Source organism: Schizosaccharomyces pombe (assembly GCF_000002945.2).
Source record: "Schizosaccharomyces pombe strain 972h- genome assembly, chromosome: I".
Classification (NCBI taxonomy): Eukaryota; Fungi; Ascomycota; class Schizosaccharomycetes; order Schizosaccharomycetales; family Schizosaccharomycetaceae; genus Schizosaccharomyces; species Schizosaccharomyces pombe.
The window spans coordinates 3605556-3623721 of record NC_003424.3 but is presented as its reverse complement, the minus strand read 5'-3'; the positions used below and the strand labels follow the sequence as shown (position 1 = coordinate 3623721).

The window sequence follows — 18166 nt, the reverse complement described above, 5'->3', positions numbered from 1 at the left end:
AAGAATAACTCGCGCTTGCCCAGCACCCACGACCTTGTCTTTCCAATTGTGGTTTTTAGACAAAAGCCCTTGGAAAGATGTCCAAAAGAAAGGAATTTGATGAAGATGCACCTGTAGACCCATCCGTAAGCCTTGAATTTACGATTTTTTATAAGGGCCTACTTTCTAACCAATGTCAGGATTTACTGGAGTTTATTAACTTGGGAGCCGGAAATGAAGTTGGTCGCAGTTGCCATGTTATTCAATACAAAGGGAAAACAGTAATGGTATTTTAATTTTTATTTTGTTATGATTGTGAATGCTAATTTTTGCTAGCTCGATGCCGGTGTTCACCCTGCGTATACTGGGCTTTCAGCTCTTCCTTTTTTTGATGAGTTTGATTTGAGCACTGTAGATGTACTTTTAATTAGCCAGTAAGTCCCTTTTGTACCACTACTTGAGACGACCATAGGTTATTAGATTAGAGTACTTCTTGTACCAATTACTATTATGGTCCCTTAGGCATTGATTCATTTTTTTTTGAAAAGTATTTCTAACTTAAGCAAGCTTCCATTTGGATCATGTAGCCTCGCTTCCCTATGTTATGCAAAAGACGAACTTTAGAGGTCGTGTCTTCATGACTCATCCTACAAAGGCAGTTTGCAAGTGGCTTTTATCTGACTACGTGAAAGTGAGGTATGTATTCTTAGCTCTGAGTATTCATTAACAACTCGCAGTAATGTAGGCATGGAAGATCAGCTTTACGATGAGAAAGATTTGTTAGCCGCTTTTGATAGAATCGAGGCTGTTGACTACCATTCAACTATAGAAGTTGAGGGTATAAAGTTTACACCCTATCATGCGGGCCATGTTTTGGGTGCCTGTATGTATTTTGTGGAAATGGCTGGAGTCAATATTTTATTTACAGGCGACTACTCACGAGAAGAAGATCGCCATTTGCATGTCGCTGAGGTTCCTCCTAAAAGACCAGATGTGCTGATCACAGAATCCACGTATGGTACAGCATCTCACCAACCAAGACTGGAGAAGGAGGCTAGACTGTTAAATATTATTCATTCCACTATTCGCAATGGAGGGAGAGTTTTGATGCCTGTCTTTGCTCTTGGAAGAGCTCAGGAGTTATTACTCATTCTCGATGAATATTGGAATAATCATCTCGATCTTCGCTCAGTCCCTATCTATTATGCATCATCGCTAGCGAGAAAGTGTATGGCCATTTTTCAAACTTATGTTAACATGATGAATGATAATATTCGAAAAATTTTTGCCGAACGAAATCCGTTCATCTTTCGTTTTGTCAAAAGTCTAAGAAATTTAGAAAAATTCGATGATATTGGCCCTTCTGTAATATTGGCAAGTCCTGGTATGCTACAAAATGGTGTTTCAAGAACCCTCTTAGAAAGATGGGCTCCTGACCCTCGAAATACGTTACTTCTTACTGGTTATTCTGTTGAAGGGACAATGGCAAAGCAAATTACAAATGAGCCTATTGAAATTGTGTCACTTTCAGGCCAAAAGATTCCTAGAAGAATGGCAGTGGAGGAACTTTCTTTTGCGGCTCATGTTGATTATCTTCAAAACAGTGAATTCATTGACCTGGTAAATGCCGATCACATTGTATGTTTAGTTACTAATGTAACGTTAAAATTAACTAATTATAGATTTTGGTGCATGGTGAGCAAACAAATATGGGTCGATTAAAAAGTGCTCTAGCCAGCAAATTTCACAATAGAAAAGTCGATGTCAAAGTATATACCCCTCGAAATTGCGTACCGTTATATCTTCCTTTCAAAGGGGAACGGTTAGTGAGAGCTTTGGGAAAGGTCGCTGTTCATAAACCAAAAGAAGGCGACATTATGAGTGGAATTTTAATTCAAAAGGATGCCAATTATAAATTGATGTCAGCTGAAGATCTTCGAGATTTCAGTGACCTTACTACCACCGTTTTAACCCAAAAACAAGTCATTCCATTTTTTTCGAGTATGGAGCTTGCAAATTTCCATTTAAAACAAATGTTTGGATATGTCAAACAGTCAAAAACAAAGGCAGGACAACCTCAATATACAGTAATGGACGCCATTACTTTGACTTTAATCCAAGAACATAAGCTTGCTCTTGAATGGGTTGGCAACATTATGAATGATACAATAGCTGATTCAGTAATTACTATTCTACTAGGCATTGAAAGCAGTCCTGCTTCTGTCAAGTGTAAGTCTGCGTTTAATGTGGAACAATTTCTAACCATTAATAGTGACGAGCCATAAATGTAACCATTTGCATTCGCATTTAGATAAGCCTCCAAAAGTATCAAAGGAGGAAGATCGTATTAAAAAGCTGATGATGTTTTTGGACAACCAATTTGGCGAAAGTATGACTAAAACGGAAAAGGGGGTTGAAATCAAATTTGAAAAATATGAAGCGTCTATTGATTTTTCGACTATGAAAGTTGAATGTTCAAATGAAGCGTTACGATCTAGAGTCGTACATGTTTTATCCCGTGCGATCAATACTATCCTTCCATTTTCTGAAGCTTCACAAAACGACGTCTCCGAAGATGATTTTGAAAATGAAGAATCTGACGATGATAAAATCTTTGAGCAGCAAACGAAAATAGAAGATGATGTTAAAAATGAAAATAAGACAGAACCAGTTGAAGAACAGAAAAGCGAAGAAAAGAATGAACAGCCCAACCTTAAGAAAGAAGAACTTTCTTGAAAATTATTTACGAACGAATCTTTGCCTTTCATAGCCATGACACTTTTATGGCTACCTTCATTTTTTGCTATTTAAGTCTCAGTAGTTATCATGCACTCTGGTATTTCTGTTAAAAAATGCTGTTTCTTAGTCATGCGTGATCGAATCTTTAATTTATTCTTGCCATTTACGTCAAAGACAAACAATTTAATAGCCATTCCAAAAAAATTGACTAGTACTTAAAAAAATGCTATAACTATTTAGATTTTTGTAAGGAAAACTTTTTTTGTAGCTATTATGAACTCCAAAGACACTACCAATCGGGTTAATTAAGCAAATTTTTGTACCGACTACCAACACCAACACCACAATGTCCAGCAATAAGCTGCCCACCTCTAAGTATGACTTGTCCACCTATTGGGGACGTGTTCGTGTATGTTATATTACTCTTTGTATTTATGCTAATGCGGCAGCACGCTATGGATATTACTGATCCAAGGTAATTATAATTTAACTACATGATCGTTTGAGCACCTAACATCTGTAGGACACTTCTCTCTACATCTCAAGATTTAAATAGCGCCGTCAAAACTCTGGAAGACTATGGAGCGGGTAAAATTGCACAATTAGATGAAACGGTTTGGCATGCAAAGAAAAGTATGTAGTTATACGATACAAATCCGATCAAATGTTATATTATTTGATTAGTTATTTTTTTTGTTATTAAATATATTTTCAAATTAAAAAAAAAAACATATTAACGATTTTAGTTGTTGATTCAACTTTGCATCCCGATACTAAGGAACCTGTTTTCTTACCATTCCGAATGTCATGCTTTGTCTTGGTAAGATAATACTATTTAGTGACTAAATGCTAATCATTAGACTAATTTGGTCGTCACAGCAGGTATGCTGCAACCAAACCTTGGTACCGCTGGAACCGTTTTTTGGCAGTGGATGAATCAATCTGTAAATGTAGCTTTTAATTCTGCAAATGCAAATAAATCTACGCAATTGACTCTTCCGCAGATGACTAAATCCTATATTTATGCTGTTAGTGCAAGTTGTGGTGTTGCTATTGGTCTCAACAAAATTGTGCCTCGTATGAACTTTCTTTCTTCTTCGTCCAAAGCGGTACTCGGAAGATTGACCCCTTTTGCTGCTGTTGCTTCAGCTGGTGTTTTAAATGTCTTTTTGATGCGCGGCGAAGAACTTCGTCAGGTATGAGTTTTAGCCTAAGTTTATTTATTCTGGGTACAAACCTATGTATTGAAGTTTCATACATTGGTTTTGTGTTTTTTCATTCTTTACTAATGTTTGTATAGGGTATCGACGTTTTCGATAAAGAGGGAGAATCTTTAGGAAAAAGCAAAAAGGCGGCGTTTTATGCTGTTGGAGAGACTGCTCTTTCCCGTGTAATCAACGCTTCACCAATTATGGTTATCCCTCCTTTAGTCTTAATGAGACTACAAAAGCAGAACTGGCTTCGTACTCGCCCTAAGTTGACCATCCCTGTCAATCTCGGACTTATCACTCTGACTTCCTTAATAGCCCTTCCTTTGGCAATTGGCGTCTTCCCTGCAAGAGAAAAAATTTCCCCGTTTAAGCTAGAGCCCCAATTTCACCATTTGAAGGATAAGTCTGACCAGCCCATCGTGGAGGTTGAATTCAACCGTGGATTGTAGGAATTTTTTGTAATAGTTATTCGTTTGTTTATATCCATCCCTGTCTTTGAAAATAGACACTCTCCCTTTAGAAATTTATTTTTGGTATTGGAAGACACTCATTTCGTTATTTTCGAGCGCTTTCCCTTTCTGTTGACTTATCGGAGCTAAAAAAAATTTAGTTGAAATGTTAATATTAGTTCGTCTTTTTAACTGGTTATCGTTCCGCTATTACAATAGGAGCTGTTATTTAAAATTATATTTTGACTGCGTATGAAATTAAGTACTACAAATTTTTATCCTGGTTTATGTTATCCTAACAAAAATGTTATAGTTTGAAAAAGATCTTCTTTTGTATATGTTATTCTTTCTGCTTACATCCAACCCGTATAGTGTATCGTAACGTACTGTAAGATACTTCATTTCGATTTCGTTACAAACACTTACACCATTATGGTACGCTAAAACGCGTACTACTGTTCTTCCTCTACCAACCACCAGGTAACCTTAGAATTCAACATGGCATCTGCTCAGGAGGATTTAATTGATTACGAAGAGGAAGAAGAATTAGTTCAAGATCAGCCTGCTCAGGAGATCACTCCTGCTGCTGATACCGCAGAGAACGGTGAAAAATCTGATAAAAAGGGATCTTATGTAGGAATTCACTCTACGGGCTTTCGGGACTTTTTGTTAAAGCCCGAACTTCTTCGTGCAATTACGGACAGTGGGTTTGAGCACCCTTCAGAGGTTCAACAGGTTTGTATTCCCCAATCAATTTTGGGAACAGATGTTTTGTGCCAAGCCAAATCCGGTATGGGTAAGACTGCCGTTTTTGTTCTATCAACTTTACAGCAAATTGAACCTGTCGATGGAGAAGTCTCGGTTCTTGTCTTGTGTCATACTCGTGAACTTGCTTTTCAAATCAAAAATGAATATGCTCGTTTCAGCAAGTATCTTCCCGATGTGCGTACCGCTGTATTTTATGGTGGTATTAATATTAAACAAGACATGGAGGCTTTTAAAGATAAGAGCAAATCCCCTCATATAGTAGTAGCCACACCTGGTCGTTTGAATGCTCTTGTTCGCGAGAAAATTTTGAAGGTTAATAGTGTCAAGCACTTTGTACTCGATGAGTGCGATAAGCTTTTGGAAAGCGTTGACATGCGTCGTGATATCCAAGAGGTTTTCCGCGCCACTCCTCCTCAGAAGCAAGTTATGATGTTTAGTGCTACACTTTCCAACGAAATTCGTCCAATCTGCAAAAAGTTTATGCAAAACCCCTTGGAGATTTATGTGGACGATGAGACTAAGCTTACTCTTCATGGTCTCCAACAACATTATGTTAAGCTGGAGGAAAAAGCTAAAAACAGGAAAATCAATGATTTGTTAGATTCTTTGGAATTCAATCAGGTTGTCATTTTCGTAAAGTCAGTAAGCCGTGCCAATGAACTTGATCGTCTTTTACGTGAGTGCAACTTTCCATCAATTTGCATTCACGGTGGTCTTCCTCAGGAAGAGCGTATTAAGCGTTATAAGGCCTTCAAAGACTTCGACAAGCGTATTTGCGTTGCTACTGATGTTTTTGGCCGTGGTATTGATATTGAGCGCGTCAACATTGTAATTAACTATGACATGCCTGATTCCCCTGATAGTTATCTTCATCGTGTCGGTCGTGCAGGTCGTTTCGGTACAAAAGGTTTGGCCATTACATTTTCTAGTTCAGAAGAAGACTCTCAAATTTTGGACAAAATTCAGGAACGTTTTGAGGTTAACATTACTGAGCTTCCTGATGAAATTGATGTTGGCTCATACATGAATGCATAAAATGTATATAGAAAACCAATACCTGTACCTGTTTTCAGTTTTGCTATGCAACGATGCATAATTAGTGTTGTCTTTCTATTCTTCAAGTTGAGGTTTAGAAGTATTCCAATCCTACTAAATATATTATCAAACTTATTCCAAATACGCCTTCCTTTTACAGATCCTTACATTAAAAAAGGTTTAACTTTTTATTACACGTTTACGTACCAAAGCAAACAATAGTGCTTTTCCACTCCTTTCTTATTTCCTTTTATTTTTGGGGACTATTGTTTTCTTGAAAGCCTTTCTTTTTAAAATATTCACGGTGAAAATATCCTTAGTTAAGTAAGTAAAAAGATACTGTAGTTTAAAGAGAGAAAGGAAATTGAGCGATATGATTTCTACAATCCTAAAAATGAGCTTTCTCAATCTGTAATTACGTTGCTTGTTATAAATGATATAGGAAATGTTCAATGCATTGAAAATTTTTTATCTAAATTATCGTATATCCAGTCATAAGTGATTACGTGAATGTTGGTCATTAGATATGTGCAAAAATGGATTCGTCTGAAAGTAGATTTGTTGGTAGTTAGGAAGGAAAATTTTATCTTTTAATAAACAAATATAATATTTATCATGCATCCTCGTCAGGGACCTCTTCAACAGTAACATTATGTCGTAAAGATGCTTGAGAAGATGGTCTTTTCGGAGATGCAGAATCATTAGAGTCAACATTAGATTTAGGTTCATTAAATGAGCCTTGCTCATGATTGTTGCTTCCTTCACTCTTTACATCAGTTTCAGCGCCTTTAGGAGAGGCCGAAAAGGTCTCATTAGAGAAATGTTCAGCAACAGGAGGTGAAGGTTGTTTTGAGCTGTCAGTTAATTTCTCTCCCGCCTTCGTGTCTATGGGCTCTTCAACTGTTTGGGTAGAATGAATAGGTAACGTCCCGTCATCGGGATCACGAACAGATTCAACGTCCTCATCACTACTTACCACTGAATATTGACCAGTCGATAACAATGCCTCTAGTGGGTTTCTAAACGTAGTAGGTTCGTCTTCAGGTTCAATGACTTCTGGGTCAGGATTCAAAGCACCTTTCGACATCTGTGCGAAAGATGTGGATGGGCTCTCACGAGCAGTTAAGTCAATATGTTTTCTAGCATTTCCACGTTTGTTAGAGCGGCGTTGAGCAGCCAATAAATAATCGTTCAATTCGGCCAACTCGGTGCGAGAAAGCTCCTCATCAGAAACACTAGCTTGAGAAGACGTTTTGCTTCTATTTGGTAGCGTATTAAGCTCAGCAACGTCTGGGCCACTTTGTTGTTCAGGTGCATTGTCGTTTTGAATAAATATGCGAAATGGTTGAGATTGTTGAGCACCTGCGTACTCTGATGTAGAGTATGGGCCAGTTTGTTGGTCAGCGACTTCAGCTTGGGATTCCGAAGACTCTTCAGGAGAATATATTGTGTCTACGACTGGATGATGAATAAACATTTGCTGGAAATTATTTGGCACTACAAGCTGCATATTGGGTGAATCGGAGACAAGTATTCTGCGTAGCAACTTTCGAGCCGCCTTTTCCCTGCGATGAGCTCTTTCACGCTCCTCATCCTCAAATCGCTTTCTGATTATAGTCCGTACAACATTTTCAAAAGCTCTACGCTCTTGCAGTTGCTCCAAATAATACTCTTGCAAACGAGCCTCTTGTTCCCGTTCATGCAAGTATTGACGGAATTTTCGATGTTGAATTTGCTGGAGCACTTCTTGCCTTGCATCCTCAATTGCCTTCTTTCGCAAAGCCAATTGTTCTTCTTGGCGTTGAATCACTTCGATTTGTTGATTCAGCTCTTCTAAGGCCATTTGAAGGCTGTGGTCTTGCACATTTTGATATTCATTACCATGTACATCTATAAGATGAAATAAAGTCGCCATTATGCTACGATTCTCTTCCTAGTATTTTTTTTCAGAACGATATGTCAAGGAAGATGGTGTGTTGAAGAAGAATGAGCGAACCGCGATGTTTACTCATTTATGTCATACTATGGTGTTGGCACCGGAATGTACCGGAATCATCCATTTCATCCATGAACACTCCAGCAACACCTGGAAGTAGTAAATCAATAAAAACGTTAAAATTGCCTTAATTAGTCTGATCAATTAATTTTTTTTAATTTGTAAGCACCATTTCGTTCTTCGTGCTGAATAATCAATATATGTCTTTTTTAACAGAATCAAGCGATTTGCAGAGGAAGACGAAGACGACAATTGACAATAAATGTATTATATAAAACATATCTTTGACATCCTTTCACAATTTCAAGCATCTGTACTTCGTGAAATGGTGCATGTATGTGGTCGATAACTGTTTTCTTTTCTTTTTCATTGTACGACTTATCCACGTAAAATGATGGGATAATAGAAGTTTGTTGTTGCTATCCAGTAACTAGTAGTAAAAAAAAGTTGCATAGCTTGCATGTAGCTAAGCTACACATTTCTTCAATGGAGTGGTGACTTTCCTACGTTATTAAAAGCTTAGTTTCAATGGATTAAAGATCACTAGCAGACAAGAATGTAAACAAAAGAAAAAAGAAAATTCGTATTGCGTGATTAATTACATATATAACACTCGAAAAGTATATCATTTTTTTTGGAGCATTTCGCGGAGATGTTTCTCTCAAGCAAGGTAAATGTATTCATCGCGGCCTTGGCGTTCCAGGTACTCTTTTTCGATTAACATATCTATACATTGCTTAATATCAGACACTTTAGGAGTAAATCTGCTTTTAATTTGATCAATAGTCTCTTTCACTAACACTACATGTTTCAATGTTCGGCGAGCCTTCATGATACGGACGATAGCGGATTGAAGCAGTAACTTTCGATCTTCTTCTATAGTTTTATGAGTCTCCAGAGATTCCTGCTTTTGCTCAGATCTAATTGGGAGATTTAACTGTACCCGTATCTTTTTCATCCTAAAATTTTCATTGATCTTATATGTGCTATTAGGATCACCAAGCTTGTCATTGTCGCCAAGGAGAAGCACCTTTGCTTTTAGGAATATGTTCAGAATCCCTGTCAAGAAATCTGTACTTAACCCAGTTATTTTTGCCAGCTCCTCATATGTATAAGAATCGCGATGGTTGTACAAAAGCAAAACACCCATTTGATATGTAGAAACTTGAAACACATAAGTGACATTAGTTTGAGGGTTAATGCGTGCCTTTATTTCTCCTTTAGAGAGATGGAACAACCAGCTTAACTTCCTTCCGTTATGGCAGCTATAGTAATAGTTTTGGAATCCTTCATACAAAGGAACTAATTCCTCTGGCAGATGAAAGTTCACATTGTTGGGAGATAGAGGCCAAAACGATGTACCAAGTACAAGAGCAGAGAAATCTATATTTCCAGCACGTGACTGAGGGAGTTGCCAAAACGCTTCGGTAATCTCTTGAGACAAGGAGATGTCTTGAAACATACGCTGTAGCTTACTAGTATATTCAAAACCGCAGACTTCCTTTAACTTAGATAGCATGCTAGATTCAGCATCCTGGGAATTAGAGGTACCATTCACAAGTCGCTTGGCTAAAAGCTTAGTATAAAAGTTTTGAAAAACATCCTTGTCTTCGACATAACGAAAAATAATGATAATCGACGATAAACAGTCTTCAACATCATCAATGTCAACATTCTTGTTGCTTTTTCGCAAAATACTGTCGGCGTATTTAGCAAGCAACTCTGGGGAGCGAGAGGAAGAGCGCTGGCAAACAACATTTCGATTGACAAGTTCTCTAAAGGCTGTATCCAATGACTTTGTAAAATCAGTATCCCCATGAAATGCGGTGTTAACAAGTTCTTTGGAAGCTTTATACGTGGAAAGTAACATTTCCATATACTCTTTAGGATCCACATCGGCTTCTCCACCGACCTGGGGAACAATTTTGGCAACCGCAGCAAAGCCTGATCTCTTGACAAACTCCTCAAATGTCTGGCGTAAAGGCTGCAACCCATTAGGTGTTCGAGACATCAATCGGTACATGCGAATGATATCCTCACTGCAGTTTTGGTCGAGCATGCGTGCAAAGTCGTTGTGCAAAACTTCTTCATGTTGTGCAATTAGTACATCTTCAGTCGCTTCTAAAAGCGGCTTCAATGTGGATTCATGCAAATATAATCTCACAAGCTCTTCCTCCTCTGCTAGTCTTATTTCTGCCTTTTTTAAGTAATCCGTAATAGAATGGGAAGCCAAGTATTCGGAAGACTCCTTTGCATAAAAGTTTTTTGTATTTTCAATAAAGTTTGTTTCGAAAAAAGTTTTGTATGAGCTCAAGTTAGGCTTTGTCATATCGGTTTTATCAAAGCTCAATGAAGTGATAGAATCCACACAAACTTCCACATATTTCATATCAGTAGGTTCATATAATCTTTTTTTGGTGAACATGTATAACAAATTTTGAAGTAGGCTATCGCGAATGTGGGAAAAAACGTGATGATGCCATGACACAAGACAAAGTGTGTAAATGTCGTACACGAGTGTCTCAGTAAATCTGTTCTTCAGTTTAACCCAATATCTATTTAAATATCCAAAAAGATGGTTGATAAAACGGGCAGATGTTGTAAATCGCGTCCAATACTTGGCATACGCAGCGAGTTGCTCTTCATGATTCGTTTGCGAAATGCATTCCTAAAGCGCCAATTAGCACGAGAAAAATTACCACATAATGCAATTTATTCCTTAATCATAATAAAAGACCAGATGCTTATGCTAGCACTCTTTAAAATGTCCAGAGAAAATGTTTAGAAATTAAAGAAAACTGCTGAACACTCGAGGTGCAATGAAATCTTTGTCGTAGAATTATAAATAAAAAACCGATATTTAAACTCACCTTTCGCAGACGGGCCAAATACTCTTCCAGATATAGAACCAAATTATTGTAAAGGGCTTCGCCTAAAACGTTTGCAGCTAGCACATACAGTTAGAATCCAGTGAAAATAATCATAAGAAAATATATGTAGTTCTTCTTTTTGACAAATTCTGAGTCAAAATATAAATTTTTATCTATTTTTTACGTACTTTGATCGTTGAAATTGTCCACCGTTATAGTTTTGGACGCATCAGCACAGTAGTTATGGATTGCTCTAAAAATAAAGTATGTAAGTATATAAATATAGGTGCCATGAAATATCTGATAACTAATATACTAGTATTCAGATCTCAAAATATTGGACTAACTTACGTATAAAGCTCCATATACTTAGTGATAGTCATTCCTTCATCTAGCCTTTCAAATATTTGGGACACACCTGTTTTTAAAAAGTCCCAACTGCATATAGATCAGCAATCGTCAATCAGTTACAATGTAACATACGTTCCATTCAATGAATCATATTTTTTAACAATCGGGAGGTCTTTATCGTTGGTATTCAAAGTAGTCATTAACCAAAATGGTTATAAATGTATAACAAGTAAAATATATTTTATTCAGCACACAATTGCTCTTTCTTAGATGGCAGATAGAGTAAACGTAGTAAATAGTAGCACTGATCCTTTCAAGAACCTACAGGTAACGACGAAGTGAACGAAGGTACAAGAGGTAGCCAGGTGTACGTAGCAAAAGCTCATTATAAAAGTGCTTTATAAGATTATATTTAATATCTAATTTTTTTTTAAGTAAATAATTATTATATTAAAAAATTCTTCATTAACGCATTTATTATTATGAAAACAAAGACATAAAGCCAATATTTATCAACATATACATGAATATGCCAAAGAAATCCTTTAAATTTGAGTTATTGTTCTGCCAAAAGAATGATGTATGCGATCCGCTGGATATTGAGTGCTCGATGCAAATACACATATGGTGTAAAAGATATCTCTGACAAGTGTATAGTAATATTGTACTAAATGAAAATCTCAAACCCATGAAATATTTACAAATGTTGAAAAGGGTTTAATTTGGACCTCAAATAGGTTGACATTTTCAATGTGGCCAACATAACAGGATGCTCTTTCATAGATGTTGTAAAACAGAAATACTTTTCCTTCTCTTTCTCAAACGCGCTACAAATTACCTCTTCATACCATCTTTTGAGCACCGCCATCTATTGTTTACCATCAGAGCCTCATCCTCAAACAATTCTGAGTGCCGTTAACGGTAGCCAATTCCTAAGTAAAATTGTCGCAAAATGTTGATGCATCAAAAGCGGCCTCAAATTGAACTTTTTATCATTTACCTACTAAAATAAAAGTAATAGAATGCGCTTGGATACGCACGTTTGGAGTCTGCTTTCTATATTCACTTAGGAACAGACGAATTATTATTAATTCTGAATAAGACCAAAAATTATTCTCAATTTCATAACTAATTAGCTTCCTCCTTTATCACTTAAACTTGCTTGCTTTATTTTTTTTATTTTTTTTTACAATTTAGGTGTTTTTATATTCGTAGAATGGCAATAATGAGTTGAAAACATTCCATTCTTCGCTAACCACCTTTCCCCCTTTAACGCGTGGCCAGCATTGTTCTACTTTGCTCACTTGACTATTTACTTACATATTTTTTTGTTTAGTATTCCAATACAATCAAAATATCTGTAATTTGTTGAGATTCTTTCTAAAAAACAAACATAATATCTGTTTCTCTCTTTTATTTGCTATTATATCCCATTTTCTCCGTTTTTATGAACCTTGAACCTTCAAGTTTCTATGTAATTATTCAATTTCAACATAAGAAACTCTGCAAAAAAGCTATTTACATCACTGCTTCGTCTTTTGAATTCCAAAATTTTTTCTAGAAACTATCCGCTCATCTTTTCTTTGCAATCCATCATCAATTTCCACACTAATAGTCAAGAGTGTTTATATACTGTGATATTAAGAGATATATTTTAAAGTAGTAATCCATAGTCATTATACAATCTTCTTATTATTTTAGGCCTTTCTTCTTTCTTTTGATTTCTCTCTCCATAATTTTATCTTAATCGACTTTTTCTCAGTTATCTTATTGGGGGAGGATAACTAACCTTTGTCTCCAGTATTTACTTAAAATTTCGTTATAAATAAGCTAGTTCAGCTTGTGCTATTCAAACCGCTGTCTTTCTGCTTTCCTGTTTTTTTCTGTAAACAAATCCTCTTTTTTCTCAAAAAAAAAAAAAAAAAAAGAAAATACTTGTTTTATGAACTGACCAAACTTTATTTCAAAAAAGTTACTTGGACTTTTAAGTCATTAATTTGGCTTTTGTTTTTAATTTTTTTTTCAACACTTGGAAGGTTAACTATCCATTTTAAAATCCTGTTCCTTTTATTAATCTGTAAAAAGAATACCTAGTTGTTCTTTCATTCAAGTCTTTTTAAACTTCCGCCGACTTTGCCTCGCTATTGTCCGCAAACAACCATTTGGAGTTTGCCTAGTCCTATATACTACCTTTCCGTATTTCCACCTTGGTGAGGTACACCAGCGTTCCAAAATCGCTACAAGTATTCATTCTTTTGTATTTATTTTTTAAATACTTTGTGCGTTTACGCGAAAAGTGCTTTCGAGCACTTTACAAGAAAAAGGAAAATTTTCAAGTGAATTAGCTTTCGTTCTCGAGATTGAGGCTCATCATCTTTTTCCTTTAGATTCTTTTTGTTTTTTGTTTAACGTTTTTTTTTTTTTTTTACTTGCTGGAAGTATTTTGAAGACTATTTGCTGTCACAACTCAGCGAAGACTTTTTGTGGTTACGTGTCTAAGCGCGAAATCTTCTTTAACTAAGCTTTCTTTTCATTCATTTTTGTTCTTCTTTCTTGGGATTTAACTGGTTTCGTTGGATTTATCATGTATAATGTACGTGGCGATTTAAATCGCAAAACCCCTTCGGATGGTAACGTGAATGAGATTGGTTCTATGTACGCTTCGAGAGACACCAGTACTTCTTCTTTCACAAATCCCACCGATTCCTCTACTCGTCTGTTGTACAACAATGCCTCCAACGCTACATTTAGCAGTGCAGCCTTGGCAGCCGGTGTCGGCGGAACAAGAGCTAGTGGCTATACCCATAGATTCTCTATTAGACCCAGCTCTCAGACATATAATAGATATCCTAACGGTGGAAATAGCGCAGGATCAGATATGTATTCTACCTCACCTCAAAACAATAGCATAGTTGATGATATTGAAAATATTAATAAACTGGAGGCTGTTGCTTTTGCCGGTCCTACCGCTGGTGAATCCGACTTTTCTTTGAGTAGAGAAGATAAAGAAATTGACGATTTTCTCCATTATCCTTTGCCCGCTAAAGATGCTAAAAAGTTAAGTTATTTCGTAGGCGGAGAAGGATTAATGCAACTCTTGTTTCTTCTCTTTTTAGCTGCTGGGACAGGTATGCTGTTTATTGGATTACCCATTCTTACATACACGGGCCATAACTCACTTGCTAGTACTCGTGTTACTGGTATTACAAATCATCAATTTCGGATTTTACGTTTATTACGTTATGGAAGCTTGATAGATCCTGATACCCCCGAAAGTGCTTATACGTTTGATTCTCAGGATTTAGGTACTCTGGATCTTGTTTTTTCTGATGAATTTAATTACCCTGGTCGTGCATTTTATGACGGCGATGACCAATTTTGGTTAGCAACTGACCTTCATTACGCTGCAACTACCGATTATGAATACTACGACGCTGATACGCCCACTACGGCAAACGGAACACTTCGTCTTCGTATGGATGCGTTTTACAATCATGATCTTAATTTCCGTAGCGGCATGGTTACCACCTGGAATAAATTATGCTTTAAGGGTGGTAGAATCGAGGTATCTGCATCCTTAGGAGGCTCCCCTTATATTCCTGGTTTTTGGCCAGGTATTTGGACTATAGGTAATTTGGTTCGTCCAGGATACCTTGCAACATCTGATGGCGTCTGGCCTTATTCTTATAATTCATGTGATGCCGGAATTACTCCTAATCAGTCGGATCCTAGTGGCATTTCATATTTGGGTGGACAACGCTTAAACCAATGTGTTTGTAAGGGTGAAGATCATCCCAATGTTGGTACAGGTCGTGGAGGACCTGAAATTGATGCCTTGGAAGGTACATTCGGCAGTGGTATTCCTTACAATGGATCTATTTACTTGGAAACCATGCCTGTCGTTTCTCAATCAGCACAATATGCTCCTTTCGACCTCTATATGTATCCCAATTACGATTTCGTTACCATCTACAATCAAAGTGTTTCAGCAATGAACGGTTGGGCCGGTGGTGTTTATCAGCAGGCTTTGTCTTGTGCTAGTCAATTAAATAATTCTTGGCTTAGCGGTAATGCTTATCAAAAGTATGGTTTTGATTATAAACCTGGAAGTGGTCCGGATGCGCTTATTTCTTGGTTTGTTGGTGATGAGTATACATGGACAATGCGTCAACCAGCTGTGGGCCAAAACGGAAACATAGCTTCTCGACCTGTTAGTGAAGAACCCATGATCGTCGTCCTTAACTTTGGTATTTCTCCTACTTGGATTTATTTTTATTGGTACGAATTAACGTTTCCTCAAACAATGTATGTGGATTATGTCAGAATTTATCAAGACTCTTCTGATTCCAGTAGCGTGCTTGGTTGTGATCCTGAAGGTTTCCCTACTACTGAATATATTGCGAACCATCCTAAAGCCTACCTAAATTATAATGCAACCAGTTGGTCAGAAGCAGGATATGTTCGCCCCAAAAACTCACTCATGGACGGATGTTGAAAAACTTCATTTTAATGTAAGGATTGCGAAATCCATATTAAGCGGCATTTTGTCTTCATTCTTTATTTCTTTTCATTTACTTTCATAGAGTTTCACATAAACCATTAGTTAGTCCCTTCTTTCTTTTCTCTCAGTTCTTTCATTTGTTGCATAATTTAACATACGACACAAAGGATTTACACAACGTTTGAGCTGACCTTACTTTCAAAATTTGATAACAACTGGTATATACTAGTACGTTAAAATTGTTGCCCTTAGAATGCTATAGCTCTCTAGTCAATCTATCAATCAGCCGAATGTTAAGAGATCAAGCTGAATAGCCCGAACTTGGGCCGCAAAAGTTGAGTAAACTAGATATGTCAAAGACATTAAGATAAGATAAAAAAAAAATTCATTTAAATAAAAGCCTAATAAATTTTTATCCGATAAGCATATTAGTTGAGATTATTAAGAAGGACTCATAGAAGAAGCTGGGATAACAGAAGTTTCAGCGGAGCTTTGAACTGGTAGACCATTTGCGGCAGTATCCTTCGATTGTAGTTGTTGCTCTATTTTTTTGCGGGCATTTTGACACTCTCGTTTCATATACAATTTTTCCCTATAAGTTGCCTGTGCAAAGGCATCTAATTCTTGGGATTTAAGACGAATGTGCTGATCAAGATAATCAAAATGAGATAACTTGGATTCAATTAGCTTAATTTGCACGTTAACAGAATCCTTTATAATAGAAGCCATTTTCTTTTCTTCATTAGTTAGATATAACTCTGATAGACTATCAGAGTCCTCCAATGATTTACCATTCATCTCGACATCATAACTTTCTGACTCTGGTTTGGGATAAACCGATTCACCTTTAACTTTATCCGACTCCTCCTCTTTTGCGCTGCTTTTCTGTGTGAAAGAAGAAGGTGGTACCATTTTGGCTAAGAAAGAGACTACGGATAAAATAGGGTTCTTCCCCTGCAAAGAATCAACCACAGGATTGGTATGCACTTTGTCCATTTTAAATAAAGCTTTGTCGGAAGAAGGAAGATTAAGGAATTTCAAAATACACTCTTCAACACTTTTTGTGTTCACATGAGAAGCAACCTTTGCCCAGTCGTCACTATACATTTCCACTCCCTCTGACAAAAGAACAAGTTCTTGTGCAGTCCATGTATCATCATCTTCAATTTTATTTTGTATTGCGACCTCCTTATAATCAGCAATTGTGGTCGGTGAAGGAAACCGATTTTGTTGGTAGCAACTTATACAAACGTTATATTTTTGGGCCGTTTGAGATTGGTAGTAACTTTCATTAAATTTATTACCGCAACAGTAACAATGCTGTGGAGAATCTGACTGATCAATGTTGTTTTCATGAAGGTTCGAAAGGCTTGGTTTTTGATTCGGAGTTGAACCCTTACCTTTTAAGACATCGTCGAGAGAGGGATCATAAATATTTGTTCGGACAATCGAAGGATCTTCAATGGTAACAGCTTTGGAACGAGGAATTGAAGAAGAGGGAGGTGGAAGAAGTGGTACCAATCCACGAGGAGTATCAGCAAGGATTTGGAAATGACTTGTGGAAGGGGGACCTATTTTCGAAGGCCGAGTATCGGGGTTAACGTTATAGTTGATTAATCCCCATTGCTCTAGAAATCTATGGACACGCAAGACAGCACATACATCACCAGCCAAATTCCTTCGGCAAGCCGTGAAAGTCAAATAAACTTTGGAGTTCAATCGAAAAGTACTAATCATAAAATCTCGGTATTCCTTATATACCTCTGGTGTTTTCGACGTATTTTTTCCATCAAAGAACTCAGGGTTTTGTTTTTTCTCAATTTCGTGAACTTTAGAGAAATCAAACCATTGCGCCCACTCAGGGACTTCTACTTGTGGTAACTGGCTCAACAAAAATTCTTTGGCCTCGTCTCTGACTTCTGGTTCAGTGTCCTCCTTTTTAGAAACATCCAATTCCATTGGCTGAGCAGAATCTGGTACCCCGTTTTCGTGTAAGTCATGTTTATTTTCAGTAACGTTGGACATTGTGGTGTTAGAGTCTAGTATAATATTTACAAAATCCTCAACGCCAAGGGCTTTAAAAGCTTCACGTCAATAAAATGCACTTAATCAACGAAAAATAATATGTATTACCCTATATGATTGAGGGATACCTTGAAAATTCAAGTTTTTTTAAAATGCCCTGCAATTAGTAGGTAGTGGGAGTTGACTTAGAATGACGATGTCTGGTTAACGAAATATACAGCAAACGCACTATACACTAAAGA

General features: G+C 36.9%; 7 protein-coding genes and 12 long non-coding RNA genes across 19 annotated transcripts; 10 read left to right on the top strand and 9 right to left on the bottom strand.

Moving 5' to 3' along the window:
- The first annotated feature begins 11 nt into the window (after nt 1-11).
- Nucleotides 12-2961, top strand: ysh1 (cleavage and polyadenylation specificity factor complex endoribonuclease subunit Ysh1). The gene is made up of 7 exons (NM_001019686.3): nt 12-125; nt 180-266; nt 316-413; nt 547-675; nt 717-1617; nt 1662-2208; nt 2252-2961. Exons 1-7 carry the CDS (start codon nt 78-80, stop codon nt 2713-2715), a joined length of 2274 nt encoding a protein of 757 aa, NP_594263.2. The 5' UTR covers nt 12-77; the 3' UTR covers nt 2716-2961.
- SPOM_SPNCRNA.3620 lies at nt 313-3132 on the bottom strand. Its single transcript, NR_192984.1, has one exon. It is a non-coding gene; the product is annotated as a non-coding RNA (long non-coding RNA).
- fsf1 (sideroflexin Fsf1) lies at nt 3043-4853 on the top strand. The gene is made up of 6 exons (NM_001019685.3): nt 3043-3127; nt 3168-3193; nt 3242-3351; nt 3465-3538; nt 3579-3914; nt 4019-4853. The coding sequence occupies exons 1-6, from the start codon at nt 3065-3067 to the stop codon at nt 4376-4378; spliced, it is 969 nt and encodes a 322-aa protein (NP_594262.2). The 5' UTR covers nt 3043-3064; the 3' UTR covers nt 4379-4853.
- Nucleotides 3469-5462, bottom strand: SPOM_SPNCRNA.3619. The gene has a single exon (NR_192983.1). It is a non-coding gene; the product is annotated as a non-coding RNA (long non-coding RNA).
- uap56 (TREX complex subunit, ATP-dependent RNA helicase Uap56) lies at nt 4847-6651 on the top strand. The gene has a single exon (NM_001019684.3). It carries the CDS (start codon nt 4877-4879, stop codon nt 6179-6181), a length of 1305 nt encoding a protein of 434 aa, NP_594261.1. The 5' UTR covers nt 4847-4876; the 3' UTR covers nt 6182-6651.
- On the bottom strand, nt 6285-6509 carry SPOM_SPNCRNA.3618. Its single transcript, NR_192982.1, has one exon. It is a non-coding gene; the product is annotated as a non-coding RNA (long non-coding RNA).
- Nucleotides 6622-8159, bottom strand: slt1. Its single transcript, NM_001019683.3, has one exon. The coding sequence runs from the start codon at nt 8094-8096 to the stop codon at nt 6795-6797; it is 1302 nt and encodes a 433-aa protein (NP_594260.1). The 5' UTR covers nt 8097-8159; the 3' UTR covers nt 6622-6794.
- On the top strand, nt 6804-7248 carry SPOM_SPNCRNA.3617. The gene has a single exon (NR_192981.1). It is a non-coding gene; the product is annotated as a non-coding RNA (long non-coding RNA).
- SPOM_SPNCRNA.3616 lies at nt 7363-7964 on the top strand. Its single transcript, NR_192980.1, has one exon. It is a non-coding gene; the product is annotated as a non-coding RNA (long non-coding RNA).
- SPOM_SPNCRNA.3615 lies at nt 8130-11118 on the top strand. The gene has a single exon (NR_192979.1). It is a non-coding gene; the product is annotated as a non-coding RNA (long non-coding RNA).
- cul1 (cullin 1) lies at nt 8839-11665 on the bottom strand (the record flags this gene model as incomplete). Its single annotated transcript, NM_001019682.3, has 5 exons — nt 11531-11665; nt 11399-11485; nt 11236-11300; nt 11048-11124; nt 8839-10845 (listed from the first exon to the last, which is right to left on the bottom strand). Exons 1-5 carry the CDS (start codon nt 11596-11598, stop codon nt 8839-8841), a joined length of 2304 nt encoding a protein of 767 aa, NP_594259.1. The 5' UTR covers nt 11599-11665.
- Nucleotides 11666-11942: 277 nt separating this feature from the next.
- Nucleotides 11943-13659, bottom strand: SPOM_SPNCRNA.921. Its single transcript, NR_151310.1, has one exon. It is a non-coding gene; the product is annotated as a non-coding RNA (long non-coding RNA).
- SPOM_SPNCRNA.3614 lies at nt 12217-12508 on the top strand. The gene has a single exon (NR_192978.1). It is a non-coding gene; the product is annotated as a non-coding RNA (long non-coding RNA).
- ghs2 (glucosidase) lies at nt 13574-16327 on the top strand. Its single transcript, NM_001019681.3, has one exon. The coding sequence runs from the start codon at nt 13983-13985 to the stop codon at nt 15891-15893; it is 1911 nt and encodes a 636-aa protein (NP_594258.1). The 5' UTR covers nt 13574-13982; the 3' UTR covers nt 15894-16327.
- On the bottom strand, nt 13681-14422 carry SPOM_SPNCRNA.3613. The gene has a single exon (NR_192977.1). It is a non-coding gene; the product is annotated as a non-coding RNA (long non-coding RNA).
- Nucleotides 14802-15892, bottom strand: SPOM_SPNCRNA.3612. The gene has a single exon (NR_192976.1). It is a non-coding gene; the product is annotated as a non-coding RNA (long non-coding RNA).
- ssr1 (SWI/SNF and RSC complex subunit Ssr1) lies at nt 16268-17940 on the bottom strand. The gene has a single exon (NM_001019680.3). The coding sequence runs from the start codon at nt 17922-17924 to the stop codon at nt 16341-16343; it is 1584 nt and encodes a 527-aa protein (NP_594257.1). The 5' UTR covers nt 17925-17940; the 3' UTR covers nt 16268-16340.
- SPOM_SPNCRNA.3611 lies at nt 16689-17040 on the top strand. The gene has a single exon (NR_192975.1). It is a non-coding gene; the product is annotated as a non-coding RNA (long non-coding RNA).
- SPOM_SPNCRNA.3610 lies at nt 17147-17932 on the top strand. Its single transcript, NR_192974.1, has one exon. It is a non-coding gene; the product is annotated as a non-coding RNA (long non-coding RNA).
- Nucleotides 17941-18166: the final 226 nt, after the last annotated feature.